Source organism: Molothrus ater, chromosome Z (genome assembly GCF_012460135.2).
Source record: "Molothrus ater isolate BHLD 08-10-18 breed brown headed cowbird chromosome Z, BPBGC_Mater_1.1, whole genome shotgun sequence".
NCBI classification, from domain to species: domain Eukaryota; kingdom Metazoa; phylum Chordata; class Aves; order Passeriformes; family Icteridae; genus Molothrus; species Molothrus ater.
This window is the reverse complement of record NC_050511.2, coordinates 34781460-34796875: the sequence shown is the minus strand read 5'-3', so window position 1 is coordinate 34796875 and position 15416 is coordinate 34781460. Positions and strand designations below refer to the sequence as shown.

The 15416-nt window shown below is 36.8% G+C and overlaps 1 protein-coding gene across 1 annotated transcript in view; it reads left to right on the top strand.

The window, feature by feature from the left end:
• Positions 1-15416, top strand: part of LOC118699004 (guanine nucleotide-binding protein G(q) subunit alpha-like) — a 117078-nt gene that overhangs the window by 73965 nt on the left and 27697 nt on the right. The window contains exon 3 of the mRNA XM_036402576.2: positions 3635-3789. Coding sequence (XP_036258469.1) covers positions 3635-3789 — 155 coding nt within the window. The remainder of the gene's footprint in view (positions 1-3634; positions 3790-15416) is intronic.

Below are 15416 nucleotides of genomic sequence, written 5' to 3'. Positions count from 1 at the left end.
AATGTGTGAATTAATGTCATACACTCCTAATCAAGCAGTTAAATATATATAAATTAATCCTGTAATTGAAGCTATTGTTTACAATTAGAATAAAATTGCACGTGTGGGGTTTGTTTGGGTTTTTTGAAGTATTTTAGAAGTGACTGTAAACGAGTAGGATGTTTAGGCAGACTTGACTAATTTCAGGCCAGAATACCTCGTCTCCTAACAACACAAAACCAGCTCTTTGGGGGTGAATTACTAAAGCAGTGGAAAGGATGTGGCAGTTGGTTGATCCATAGAGATATTTCAGAAAGTCAGCTGTAGAATTTCCCCAGCTCTACAAAGCAAAAGTGTTTCCATAGAATAAAGCTGTTTCTTTTTCTAGGATCCTCAACAGCAAAAATGACACATTTTTTACAGCACACATCAGGAAAGTATTCACTAGCTGCAAAACTTTAGGACGAGTGTGTGAAAATTTCATGTAAGGTGCTACATTTAGTAGCAGGAGGTATGAAAGTGCCTAATTTATAATCCGTTGCAAATGTAACATGCCACACACACAAATGTAAATATTAGTTATGATTTTTTTTTGTGATAGGTTTTTGCAACCTGCTGTTCAGTTTTGCACTGATGTCATCTTCCAGCTTAGCTCTGTAGCTATGCCAGTATTTGAAGATCGTAACACCCTATGTAGTCATTAACAAGCAAAGTTGTAGCATTTAAAAGTTGTAATGCTTAATGATCTCACCTTCTAAGAAAGAAAGTAGGCAAATGTCTTGAGGGATCTGGAGAGCTAGAGGTCTGGAGAGTTAGAGGTATGAAACTTTTAAAAGAGAGGATAAAAGAGCCTCTAATTTTTGTTTATTATAAATCTTCATATTTTAGTTTATAGGTTGAACAACTAGAGACAGTGAAAAATATAAAAGGACAATTAATATTTAAAATCTGAAGGTAAAATTTCTCTTTTGCCTCTGTCATCACTGCAGTTGAGGAGATTAGTGCATTATCTCTGTGGCGGTTTAAGTCTTGTGTAGCAGAGAGAGGAAGTGAGATGTTCCCCCTCTCTTCAAATAACAGCTATTTTTTGTTTCAGATGGTTTTTTTCCATATTCCAGCAGCACAGGGAAAAAAAGATGACTAGAAATTACTGTAATGTTTTTCATTAAAGGTAGTAAAATAATTTCAAGTATTAGAATATGTTTCAATTTAATTTTGCTTTTGAAAACCAGAGTTATATCTGTATTTTACATCAAGCCTCAAGTCTCTGAAGTGCCAGTATATCTGAAATGGTATTATGTCCCTGGTAAATTGCCTTATATATCAGACACAGACAAAACATTGGAAATACTTTGGTAATTAAGATTTCCATGGAGGTGAAAAAATGCCCCACAATACTACAATTATGTTAGTAATTTTTGCAGATGTAAGATTTTTGGGTTGTTCCACAGAAATGGCGTACAATTTCCTGCCTTCATGGAAGAGTTTACTTCCTTCATGGAACTATTTACCTGCACAGTTTACATCTGCTTATTCCATACCTTAATTCTTGGGGATGTTTTGCAAATAACAATTTGGTCATAGGGTCATTAAAATACGATTTAATTATGGGAAGTCATGAGAAGTGTGTAATACTTAGAGTGCAAGTTGTATACACTGTTTTCATTTGCCTGTTTGTCTAGTATTTTAAACATTTGAGTAGCTCTGTAATGGCATTCCTAAGGTGACCATAGATCCATGTCACAGGCTGATTTACACAGGCTCTGTCTATGTTACTTAGAAATTCTGATGGATTTCAGTTCACCCAACTGAGATGTCATCCTTTTACTATGAGGAAACAAAGAAGCTGTTATATACCCTTATTTCTCCCTTTGTGCCTTCATTGTTGTTTATATCTTCATGTTGCAAGTGGGGCCATGGTGAGGAAGATGCTGCTCTAACAGGTTTTGTGAGGGTTTGGCAGCCTTATATGTAAATTACCATATAGCACGTACTGACTGTCTGACAGCTGCAGCATTCTCAGTCTTTAAGTGTTACAGTAGACATCCATAGTTGCATTTAAGTTCAATTTACCAGAAAGTGTTGGGATCATCCAAAGTTGCTGTGCCATTGTCATTCTGTAGCTGGGATTTTAGAGTGTGGTGATTATCCTGTTCTGCACTGCTCTGCACTATCCTTTGAATGGCCTTCCCTTGAGTCTAATGTGTGGTTTTGAGTGCCGGAATACACAAATACTAAACTGTTAGGGAGTGTCCAAAGGAGGGCCATGAGGATGGTGAAGGGCCCTGAGGGGAGCCGTGTGAGGAGTGCCTGTAGTTGCTTGGTCTGCTCAGCCTGGAGAACAGGAGACTGAGGGGAGACCTCACTTAGTTACAATTTCCTCACGAGGGGAAGAGGAGGGGCAGGCTCTGAGCTCTTCTCTGTGGTGACAGTGACAGCACCTGAGGTAATGGCCTGAACTTCTGCAACCGGGAGTTTTACACTGGATATTCTGAAGACTTACACTGATTTAAAAAAAAGACAAACCAAAGAAAGATGACTGAATTAGTTCCTCCTATAGCTGGAAAAGTGAAATACATTTTTGGCATTAAACATTTTTATTTACTCAGTTTATTCAGCTAACTGCTATTGTTGTCATAACCACTGTGGTAGTTCAGGAAAATATATATAGCATTTTGGTAAAATCCAGTTTAATTTAAATGCACACAAGTAGCCAAAGGAAAAAAGTGCTTCACAGTAGTGAAATGCCAACTCACTGGTCTAACCAGTCTAACCACCATTAATGTAGTCCTACAAACCAAAGAACAGAGAAAATATGAACACATTTCTTAGTAATAGTGCTGAGTTACTAGAACTTTCTCAGCTCTTTTGAAGTAGAATCTGTAGGATCAGGTATCTCCCAGTAGCTTGGAAATTATTTTGCATTGGGAAAATGGAAATTATTTTCCATTACTTTCCCATTACTATAAAAATAAGAGATGATAATAAAGATAATAAGTAGAAGACTGAGATCTTCTCAAGTGGAGATGTCATGATTACAAAATTCCAGTTTCCGTATTCTGGAATCTTGCTTTAAATACTTGTAGAAACCCATGAAGAAGATCCTAAATGTATAAGACATGATTTTCCAAAAATAATTGATTAAGTGTTTACAAGATTTCTGGTAAATAAAGGGGAAATTCTTATATTCCCAGAAGGCCATGGAAAATGTCTGCTGTTGTCAAAAGTATATTGAACTGAACAGTCACCTACAGCATCTAGATTTTGGTTGTGAAACAACTGAGTTGCACTATCAGTAGCCAGATCTTAATGACCAGTTTGAATTTGGTGGTACTTACAGAATCCTTCTGTTTTCTCTGTTATTTTTATTTTTTCCTTTGTTTCAATGTTATGGTAATAATTGCTGGTGTCCCAAAAGAAAGAAGTCTAAGATGCAATTTTCCCGAGAGCAACTTCACTCCCTGTGATGTTAGCTTAAAAGTTACCTCCTTTTTGCATCTTCACAATCATCTTCATGATATTTGATTTTTCAAATTTAAATACGTGTTGATGATATAACCAATGCGAAGAATTATAAATCTTGTTCATTGTATATGAGCTGACTGCAACATAGAAAATGAGGTACATTTTTACTGTTTTGTTTGTTTTGAATTAGGTTCATGCACTATTAGTTCGAGAAGTTGATGTAGAGAAGGTGTCAAGTTTTGAGAACCCATATGTAGATGCAATAAGAAGCTTATGGAATGATCCTGGAATTCAGGAGTGTTACGATAGACGACGGGAGTATCAATTATCAGATTCAACTAAATAGTAAGTACATGGTAGCAATGAACATCTATATATAATTTTCTGTTTCTAACAAAGTAATTTTTGCTTTTTAGCTTGTTGTACTATATGTCTGTGTACATGTTCATATGTATATGCAGCACAAGCATAGCTGAATATAAATTGAATTAAGGAGTGGTATACATCTATTTTAGGATTATATCTGTGCTTATTTTACAAAATGATAGTCTGTGATCATACAAAGTCTTAAATTAACATTCAAACTAGGGATTATTAAATTGGGGGGTGATTTTTGTTAAGCCTGTTCAACTTACTCTCTTCCAACATATAATCACAAATGCAAGATAAGCAAAAATAATTTCATGTAGTGTGACAGTTGTGAATACTGGGGAGTGCAGCCAAAGTAGACCTCCATACAATTCATAAAAATTGAAATATCCAACAACTTCTATTTTCCAGATTTTCTGGTTTTCTTCTCTGGCATTTGCAGTCTTAGTGGTGAGGTAAACAGTACTAAACAAAGAGATTTGTTTTATACTGAACTGTCTTTCTATTATGGAAACAAATTCTAAACTTTAAAGAACATGGCTGCCAGAAAGAAATCAGGAAAGCACTTCAAGTTAAATTGTTTGTTCTAGAGCAACAATAATAAAATTGCATATGTGACTAAAAAATATCTGAAATATTACCCCTTTGTTGGGACTGGGATCTGATTAAAAAAACATGTGAAATTTGTCACTGGAATCTGCCAGAAGGTTTACTTCATGAATCTTAGTTATTTTTTAGTGATGTGGCATACAGTTCAGGTGAAATGTCTCATCTGCTGTCAAAGAAACAGATGATGCCCTTTTGATGTTGACCTGTGCTACAGAACACAGCATGGTTTGTTGTTAAAGCCATGGCAAAAACTGCCACAGGTTCTACATTGATTTCTGTATTAGCTATGAAAAAAAATTATTCCAGTGACATAATTCCAGTCTCCATTTGGCATGTGTATGTGAATGGAAGCCTCTCACTTAGGAAAGCACAATGAAACTTCCATTAAGCTCATTGTAGCAGGACATTAGACATGACAGGTGTGGAATGACATTTATCTGCACAGTAGTCTAAGCATCCCTATCTAGTACTGCACTTAATAAGGGAATTAGTCAAGATGAACTTACTAGGATCTTGCTGATAGAATTTAGGCAGCTGAAGACGATGGATGCGTGACGTAAGTCTCCTCATATCCGTTGCAATGTTATCACCACACCATGACTTCCCTTTGCCCTGTGCATAGGGTTTCTGTTGTCCTGTGCAGTTTTCTGTCCTGGTTACCTTCCCAACCCATCAATTTTGCACATACATTTTGGTGTAGAGTGGTGCAAAGCACAATGGCATCTCTCTTGTATTGTTCAGATTCTCACTGTCCCCAAACATACCATATTGTGTTTTGGTTTTAGGTGGTAAGGAAACAAATATAATATTGCATAAAGAGAAAAAATTCAGGATGCATAAACAGTGATAAGAAAATTTTAGAGACACGTTACTAACAATATATTTTCAGGTTGTTTCTGTACTGAAAGGAGTGGCAGGGTTAACTAGAAGGTGAAGCATCTCATATTTTGAATTTCTTTTATATGTAGGTCCTAACTTTGTTTCCACAACAGATGAGATACTGGTTTTAAAGTTGAAATAACTGTATGTATTTTGTGTGCTCTACCTTAGAGGCTAGAAATAGAATTACTCTCCTAAGTAGGAAATAATGATCTGATGCTACTTCAGATCAGATTGTGCTGAATACCATAGTTTTGATCTACTTTTAATAAATTGGCATCATAGTGGATCTCTTGAGTAGCATTAAAAACAGTAGGGAATAATCATTAAGTAGCTATTAAAAAAAAGCTCCTAGTACATTGTCTTGCAAAAGGTACATGTACTAGTTGATTGGTTATTTCTTAAGCTCAGCATGTTTAGCAGTCTACCATAAGTTTTTGCAGATTTGGTGACTTTATTATAGTTCATACTATGGATTTCTGCAAAATCTTTTAAATTAGACTTGTTAATCACTGTATATGAGTATTTAGAAAAGCCTCTATGTATATTTATGCTTGCAAGTAGAATTTTTTCCGGGTATGGAGGTCCACTATAAAAAATCAGCAGACACAAAAGAAATGGTTTTTCAAAAATACAGTATGTGTGTTTACCAGTAAAACACCCAAACAAATTTATTAGCATTATAAATGTCACAAAGCAAGGAAACAAATTGCTTTAAAGCTACTACTGGGATTCACAAGGCAGTAAGACATAAAAAAGCACTTGGTGCTTATTGTCTTCTGACTTGATGTATAAACCAGAATGGTTTGTTGTCCACCCGCTCTCATGTTGGCATATGTGCCTATATCTGGTAAATGTATGTGTCAATGTCAAATGTGTTCTTCATTCATCCCTTTCACATGCCTCTCATCTTCTCAGTAGTTTTCCACTGGTTTTTGTAGTAGTAGTAGCAGTAGTAGTAGTAATAGTATTTTCAGTCTGCTGCCTATATTGCTCTTTTCTGCCATCAGTCTTCAACAAGGTTAAGTGCTGAGTGCTGCCCTTGGGTCACAGCAGGCTAAGGCAGTGATACAGGCAGGGGCAGAGTAGCTGGAATGCTGCCCAGCAGAAGATGACCTCAGGGTGCTGCTTGACAGCAGATAAGATGAGCCATCTTCTGGCTGAGAAGGCCAATGGCATCCTGGCTTGAATCGTAAATAGTGTGGTCATCAGGACCACATCTTATTTCTTGTATCAGAAGGACTGTGGAAGGGTTTGTCCCTCTGCAGTCAGCACTGCTGAGGCCAGACCTCAAATCCTGTGCCCAGTTCTGGCCCCCTTAGTGCAGGACAGACATTGAGGGACTGGAGCATGTCCAGAGAACTGGTGAAGAGTCTGTAGCACAAGTCCTGTGAGGAGCAGCTGAAGGACCTGGGGATCTTTAGCCTGGAGTAAAGGGGGCTCAGATGTGAACTTACCACCCTCTACAAATGCCTTGAAAGGAGGAGGTAACCAGCAGGGGGTCAGACACTTTTCCAGGTAACAAGAGATAGGACTAGAGGACATAGCCTCAAGTTGCACCAGCTGAGGTTCATTTTTCTGAGCATCAAGAATAATTTGGTCTTGGAAAGAGTTGTTAAGCATTGAAACAGACTGCTCAGGAAGTGGTGGAGTCACCATCCTAGAGTTGTTCAAGAAGTAATTGGATGTTGTACTTAGTGCTATAGTCTAAGTGACGAGGTGGTGATTGATAAGTGTTGGACTTAAAGATGTTTGAGGTCTTTTGCAATCTAAATTATTCCCCATAGTCTTTTTCCTGTTATTTTACTGTTTCTAAATTACGTTTCAGGTTTCTGTTATGTCCTGTATATCATACTACTTTCACTTTCTGCCATCTTTTGACCTGTTTTGTCATTTTTTGTCATTGTTAGCTTCATTTTTGATGTTTTTGTACCCACTGCTTGTACTCTGGAAGAGTACATACAGTGTATGTTTCCTAGAAGAGGTGGGGGTAGTGTCTAAGAAAGAAAATTTCCTGCATCATGGGAGTCGATTTGAACTTCTTGAAGGCTTAACAAATTCATTCTGTTCTCTTTCCTGACCATTGGATGCTCCAAAGCTTGGATGTTCATATTGTTTTAAAATCAACTTTTAGACTTCTCTGTAGTAAAGTCAAGAGCACCTGAGGTATATAGAGGTTATTTGCTTTCCATGTGCATTACCAGGTGACTTAGCCACTTAATTACCATCAAATTACTTCTGTTTAAGATGCTGCCTCACAGTGTGAGACAGATATAAACTAACATGGAGAATTGCCTTTGTAGTAGCTGTCTGAGATAAGATGAGATAATTCAGATTATACTGTACCAGCTGCCTAGACCTTAATCCAAATGTAAAAAGGTTACCATTCAACAGTTTGATTGTATCATACCTTTTCAAAGCCTAAGGAAAGGAGAGCCAATAGTCTTCTGTGTTAGAGAATTTGGGTTGCAATTGGAATTTTTGAAAATTCTTCACCATTTTTCTCCAGTATGACACTAAAGGCTTACGATTCATTAACAAAATGTAGGAAGAGTTAAGACCTAGAAAGTGTCCCAGAGCCTTGCTTGGCTCAGATTTTCAATTTCATCTTTTTCTAGCCACATGAAATTGAAGTATTTGGCTGCTGTGTACCTCCAACTAACGACTTCCTAGTTGCTACAAGCACTGAGAATGTCTGTTTAGTTTCCCTTCCATGGCTATGTTTTCTAACACTTCAGATAATTAAGTATAATTTTCCCATTAGTGTGTTAGCTGTGCCAGTGGATATCTATAGCACATTTTGTTATTATATAATGTACTGCTTCTTTAGTCATGCATGCCATTGCATTCTCATGCATGTATAATCTTTCAGGCTTTTGTTTCTGCATTTGCTGTCACCTTTAACAGCTCCGGTTCCTGCAGCTGCACTGCTTTGCAAATACTGTGAGCTCAGGTAGTTGGACAGTTAGTATAGAAATGCAGATTCCCATACTTTACTGTGTAATATAAGAGCTCAAGGGTGTGAATCTGAGGTCATTTACCACATATCAGTGATTTTAACCAGAAAGAAAGATATGAAACCTAGTGATGTCTGCTCAGTAAAGTACACCTTGTGTAAAAATTCTTGCAGGAGGTGTAAGGCTTTGGTTATCTAGTAATTTTTCTATGACAGTATTCCATTTGAGTTTGAAGTATTTTCAAAATTTTGGCTAAAAAATTCATTTATATCTATCGTCTAAAACTATCGTCTTCCTTCTGTGTTACTTTTCTGAAACAGGTAAATTTCAGTGGAATAAGCCTCTGTTAAATACAACGTGCTTGGGGGTACACAGGGGGGCAAGATCAGCGCGTGAATCTTAAGTTTTTACTAACGCAGTTTAGTCCATTTCTTGGCATTGCCTTTAGCAATCATTTTTTTATTTCATAAAGGTGTAGGGCAGTCTTAGAGCATGACGGGTCTTTCAGAAGTAGTAATAATGTCTGAAATTGGGACCTGCTATGAAGTTGAACTGATAGCAAGTTCTGAACAACTGTCTGGGATATTTGTGTAGCAGTCATTAGATTGTAGTGACAAAACCATATAGTCATATAGTGGTAATTTAAAAGATGCATAAGTACATTATTATTTAATAAACTGCTTATTAGTTCTTGCTTACTTTCATTTGTAAAAATATACCTGAAGGTCCTAAAGCTATACTTGAGGGCAATTTGTGTTGTAGAATTGTAGATTCTGCTTTTCTTTATTTAGAGTTTACACAGCCTAACGTACAGTTTAGAGTAAAGTAGAAACAGCAAATAAAAATGAAAGTCTTGAATTCAAATATCAAGCAGCAGAACTATGATAATCCTTTCTTATGCTTTAGATATAGTCCCAAAAATAAAAGCAATGTCTGAAGAAAGATGGGATGTGCATACCAAGGTACTGCTTCCCATACAAAAACTGCAGGTTATACAACACAACTTGGGAAATTCAAAAAGGAAAGGGGGACCGTGTAAAGCAGTATACAGTATGTATTTATTTCAGGATATTTTTTTGATGCAGCACCAAACATGTTCTTAATGACTGTATAATTTTTACACCACAGTTCATAAAAAGAAAAATTTGCATGAGTATTTGTTTATTTGGTGACTTATCTTTTTAGCCTTTGCTAAGGTTGGCTTTTAGTGAGGTAGGAAATTGAGGAAGACAGCTAGGTAGGGCTTAGGTGGAATATGGATTAAAAAAATGCTGTGCCGATGTCTTCCTACCTCACTTCAAACCATAGATTAAGATAAGATAGTTCTGGAAACAGGCAATTTACTTCAACTTTTCATCAATGGTGTAGAGTTTTAGAAATGCAAACCTCTACAGAAGTTCTGAGAACACAGCCAGTACTTGTTTACATTTAGTTTTGTATGCTGAAAATCAATTCCATTTACTGGACTGCTGCCTCTCAGCATAGAGAACACTTGTGTCAATTATTCTGGCAGCTCTGTGAGGCAGGAAAAATCCTGCTACAGCAGCTTTAGCATTTTGCATATCTGCTGTTGAAAGTCAAGCCAGTTGTATGTTTTCTCTAAGAAGCAAAAAAAGAAAGGCTTTTGTTTTTCAGCACATGGTCCAAATTAGTGCTAGGGGTTTTAGGAGAGTGGCCTCTTCAACTGGCTCAAAGTTTTGCAGAACAAACTAAAAAAATCCAACCCCACCCCAACACCACACCAAACCCCAACAATAGTATGGAGAATAGCTCCACCCCACTCCAGAAACAGGCAGGCTCCAAAGGACAGAGATATATCAAATCTTATTTAGTATCTTGCCAAATTATCCTTTATCATAGACTTCGGTTAGGTTTCTATTTTCTCTTGCACTGCTATTATCTGTGTATGAAATAGAGCGTTTCAAGAGGGTCATACCCATGAACTATCTTAATCTTAAGGAAAAAAATGTTTTTTTGCATTAAACCTCTGAACTTTGGGGTTGAAAAGATGTAAATGTTTATGGTTACTATCATACCAAAATCTCTCTTGTCATTGAATGCAATGAGAAAACATTTGCATGTGAAATGTTGCTGGTAAGGCTTGCTCTTATAACTGTGGTTATACTGAAATAACCAACAAACTGTTCCCTGTACTCTCGTTCTCCCCATAGACATGTGTTGGCTGGTTGGATGATAACAAATCATCTTTACTGGTTTTATACTGACCTTTCTATCAGTGTCAGTAATTACTTCTATCTCAATGTTTGGTTTTATTTAGGGGTTTATGACATAATGTTTCTGATATGGTGCCAGTCAGATCCTTTTTCCTCAGCAGTGTGTTTCAGATGCATTCTGCTCTCCAGAGACTTCTGTGCTCAAAGTGTCTCTCAGACTCCTAAGCCCAGGGTTTGATAGTGTGCCAGTGAGTGTTAATTCAGCACCTTGCTACATCAGTTTTGCCTCTTGAGTTTAGGAAAAGTTATTAGACAGTACTGATGAGCAGACTAGTCTCATTTTTAACCTCAGATAGGGAAATTATGTTAGAGATGGATTGAGGACTGTATCCTTTCTGCCTTTGTCTGCCCATGCCTTACTGCCTGCATGTGATCAATTAGGCTATACACTAGCATAGAACTAGAACAAAGTTTAATGTTACAGAAATTCATCCTATAAATTCCTTAGAAAATGCTTCTTTATCACCTGATTACTTGGAAAAATCTGACCTCAAAGATGCTGGTAAGTAGTAGCTCATAGCTAGAGGAGGGTGTTTCTTTGAAGTGTCTGCCCCATGTTGAAGGTGCTCCAAGATCTTGATTTCTGAAAGTAAATTCAAGTAAGTTTTGATGGTCTGTCTTCATTAGGTGGTGTAGCCCTAGGAAAGTAAGGCTCAGTATTGAGCTGCCTGTTCATGGTGGCGGGAGTCGTACTGAATTTATTAAAGAACTTTACTGGTTAAAACAATTGTGGTCTGCTTATTAAGCTTAGGAGTCTCACTTCCTTGCCTGATTTCCATATGGGAAATACATGTAGGAAAGTACAGAGTCAGTGTATTCCCATAATCCTATTCCTGCTGTTTATCTGGAAATGTGGACCCACAGTACCTTTGACATGTGCTTTCTTTCAACAGCATTGTTAGCACGTCCATAGCTTGGCAGCTTCCCTGAAGCTGGCTGAAGGCTTGGACCTTGTCATAGGTGATGTAGAGTGCATTAAAAATAATTACTTAGCTCTTGGTGCTGACTGGGAAACAAAAGTCTTCCTCTGCTTCTGGTCAGCGTGCAGATCACGGGCATGTTGCTAGATGCTGGCAGCTTGTCCTGCCGTCAAGGGAGGTCCACTGCCAGCAGCTCATTACATACTCATCACCTCGGTAATGCACCTTCTGCCTGTCACTATAGCAATCCCCTGGACAATTACCTCAGCACCACTAAAATTCATGTTTATTAAAACTAATTATGGATATAATTAACTTTAGAAACTTGGTCTGTATTGTAAATTTACTCAGAACAATGTATTTTCTCATTTTATCTCCTTTCTATAATGCCTAGCTGAGTAGGTGCTGTTTGGGTGAGAGGCCGTATAGCTACAGTGTGACTAATCAAAACAAGATTTCTCAGTAGGTGGTGAAAATGAACTCTGAGTACCATGTAGCTGAGACCTAAATGTCTTGCACAGTTGCTACTACCTGTACAACTGAATTTCCTGTGGTAATGCTGGTGGTTACTCAGTGTTGAACTAGACCTCAGAATGGCTTCCAGAATGTTTCCAACAACCATATTGTTATTATGACTTAAAAGTTTGAAGGCAATAAACTGAAAAAATACTTGGTCTGTGCAATTATCGGCTACTGTCCTTTTATTAAGATTTAAGATCTATATCAAGTCTTGTGGTTTGTTTGCAAGAGTGCATGTAAAGTCAGTTGAAGTATACATTGGAGAGTTAAGTGCATTGGTAAGACTGTGTATTGCAGTATGTGTTAATCCATTTTGAATTGAGCATCTACCCTAAAACACGCTGTGCATTTCTCTTATTTGTTTAAATTTCTTGTTTGTATGTAGATTTGTTTCCTCAGGAGGGCAGTATAGTTGTCAGTACTTTAGGGCTGCATTAGCTAAGTGCTTTAGAACCACAGTGAATCAGTTTATTAGTAAGCAGATACATACAAAAGCCCATCAAATTTTCATTTACTCCTCATCCATCTGCATTAAAAAACTCAATGCAGTTCACATAGCTATGGCTTCACAAGTTTTCTTCTGGTTGCAGATAAGTCAATGAAGAAAGTAAATCCACCCTGCTTTCCTGCTGGAGTTTATGGACTTAGACATCCTAGGACATATCCATCAAATAAACCATAATCAGAACAATTTCAGTAGTGTTTCTTCACTGTTCCAAATAACATTGACAGAGATGTGTTATCAAGCTATTGCACAAGTTAAAGAACTGGCAGCTGGGGATGGGCAGAGGAGCAGCTAGGGTGGTCTGGAGCCAACAGAGTTGAAAGCAGAAGACAATTGGCATTAGCTAGCACTTTTGATAATTTAAAGTTGCTGCCTCATAAAGTAATTAAAAAACAAATAAATCATTAGTTTGATAAGCTGTATAATGTTTAAAGCTTATGTGTGCAATGCTGCCCCTCCCTGGTGATCAGGGAATTTCTTTCTTTAAGCCCCAGCTTTCATGAAGGTAAAAAAAATGTCAAATATCCAATTCTTTTGGTACAAAGAAGATTTAAAAGTGAAAGTCTTTATTGTGACAGTAAATAAACCATGTTAAGCCAAATAATAAAATCTCAATGTTACAGGAACAGTTAGAATAGTAGTATGTGGAAAATGCGTGTGCTGCTGGTATGTCTTTAAATATTATTTGTAGTCTAGTTGTCTTCTCTTTTTATGTAGTCAGCTGCATTCACTTACATATTTCTCTCAGCATTTTGAAATAGTGACTCAGCTCAACAACCAGTTGTTCAGAATAATCAGACTGTCACCCCACCCCATCTAATGAAATGCAAAAATCCATTTTTGTGCTTCATAAGGAGAAAGTGCCTTAGGTTTTCTCTGTGTAGTACTGTGGATGTAGAGATGTAGTGTTTTGCAATTAATACACAAGTTATGATAATGTATTGAGGTTATGTGTGTTGATTTGCTCTCCTTGGTATTCTAGGAAGATTGCACCTGACTGAAAAGAGACATTTTATTTCTGTCATATCAAAAGTCTTCAGACAATGTTATAAAACAGTGAATAAAATGGAACGGAAAGACCCTGCTGTCAATCCCAATGATAGATGTTCTTACTTAAAGAAAATAGATGTTTTTTTAAAATTCTTAGTTTATTTTAGAGGTTATGTAAATTTTAAAAGAGACATGCCACATTTTTAGTGAATTTAGAATATCTTGAAGGCAACTTTGTGTTGCTGCTCCTGGCAGAGCTTTCAGTTTGATTTTCAGATTTTCATGTTTATTCCCCCTGAAGTTGATAGCAGAACACCAAGTTACATATCTCCATGGGGTAACAGGAAGTGTAATTGTCTGCAGAACTGTCAGTAACAGAAAATACCAGTTCCTTTGCTTCAGAACAACAGTGCAAAACTTAATTTAAATCTGAATTTCAGCACAAGTAATTTTTCAGCAGAAGTTAAAAGAGTCTGTTAAAACAAAATGTAAAGAAACTCCAAAAAAACCTGACAAAACTCAAACAAAACCAGAACAAACAAACAACAACTACTAAAAAATCAAACAGAAAAACTGGAAAACAACAAAAAAAGCAGGATGTTTTCTAAATGGCTTTTGTTAGCCTGTATATTCTAATTATGATTGTAAAAAAGATTTTCTTCTTTTAGGGTTTTGGTGCACCCTTATGTTTTGATTTTTTTTTTCCTGTGAGATACTCCTACTGGTTTTGACACTAATTCCTTGATTCTGGGTTTGAATGTATAATTCAGGACAGTTCTTAGAGAGCCCAACACTCTTTATTCTGTTAAGTGAAGCAATCCAGGATATTAAGTAAGACTCTATAAGGATGCATAAGGACTCTTCTGTGGACTGTGTAGACTCTGTAGGGGGCTACAGGTGAAAGAGGAAATGGCCTGTGTTTGGTTACTGAGTGAGCAGAACTTGAGCATAAAGAATGAGGAGAAGGAAAAGGTAAGTATTTTTAAGGATAAGTTAGTGTTTGTGAAACTTAGGACAAAAAATCCCCAAAAAAACTCATCTGCTTGTTTATTGATTTCTAGAAACACAAATGAGATGTAACAATTTACCTTTCTAAAATGAGCCAGATGTGCATTACCAGATAGTAACTTGTCCACTGTGCAAAGATGCAGTAACCAGGCTCACCTTGGAGACTGCTTGCCAAAGGAATACAACAAGACAATTGTGTAAATGGGCCACCTGCCAATTTATTCAGTTAAAATTCTCTTGTTCTTATGAATACCACTGTAGCATGTAATGACTGGCAATGCTTCTTTATCTCCCTTCAATATTTCATCACAAAATGAAACTAATTATTCTGTGGGTGGGAGGGAATAAGAATCTAATTCAGAGTCTGTCACTTTCTTATGGTAATAGTTTTGGATTTCATTCACTTTTTTTTTTTTTCCTTTTTTGCCAACAAATTGGTGGTGAGCTTGTTCCTGCTGCTTTTTGTGTTAAAAAACCCTGATGGCAGATCCAGTGCTCAGACTCTCAAGCCCTTTTCTCATTGCCAGAAGCCAATTAGCATTCTCAGAAAATATTTTCAGACTAGTACCTTCTGGATTAACTGAGATAGTGTTCAATACATCTTTCTCACATTGGTATTGACTATTGAATTGATACTGCATTAATGAAACATAATGAAGGAAATTTGATAATTTTATAATTGAGCCAATAATAATTTGGCTCTTCCCAAAGCTAACAAATTCTTCTGTATTTTTACTGTAAGGTAGAAATTAAACTTGTTTGTTTCTGTCATTGTTCAGGATAACTTCTCACTATTTTATTAAAAAGCAATCCAGAACCTCTAGAAGAAGTTGGATTATTTCTTGTGTGGGTTTAAAAATAGTGTCTTCACTAGTTACTACAAGGAAAAGAACATGTTCAGAAGTTGGTGACACTTCATCATCATTTAACAAATTACAAAACCATTGCTCTCATCGCCTAGAATGAATGAGGGGATCCCTAC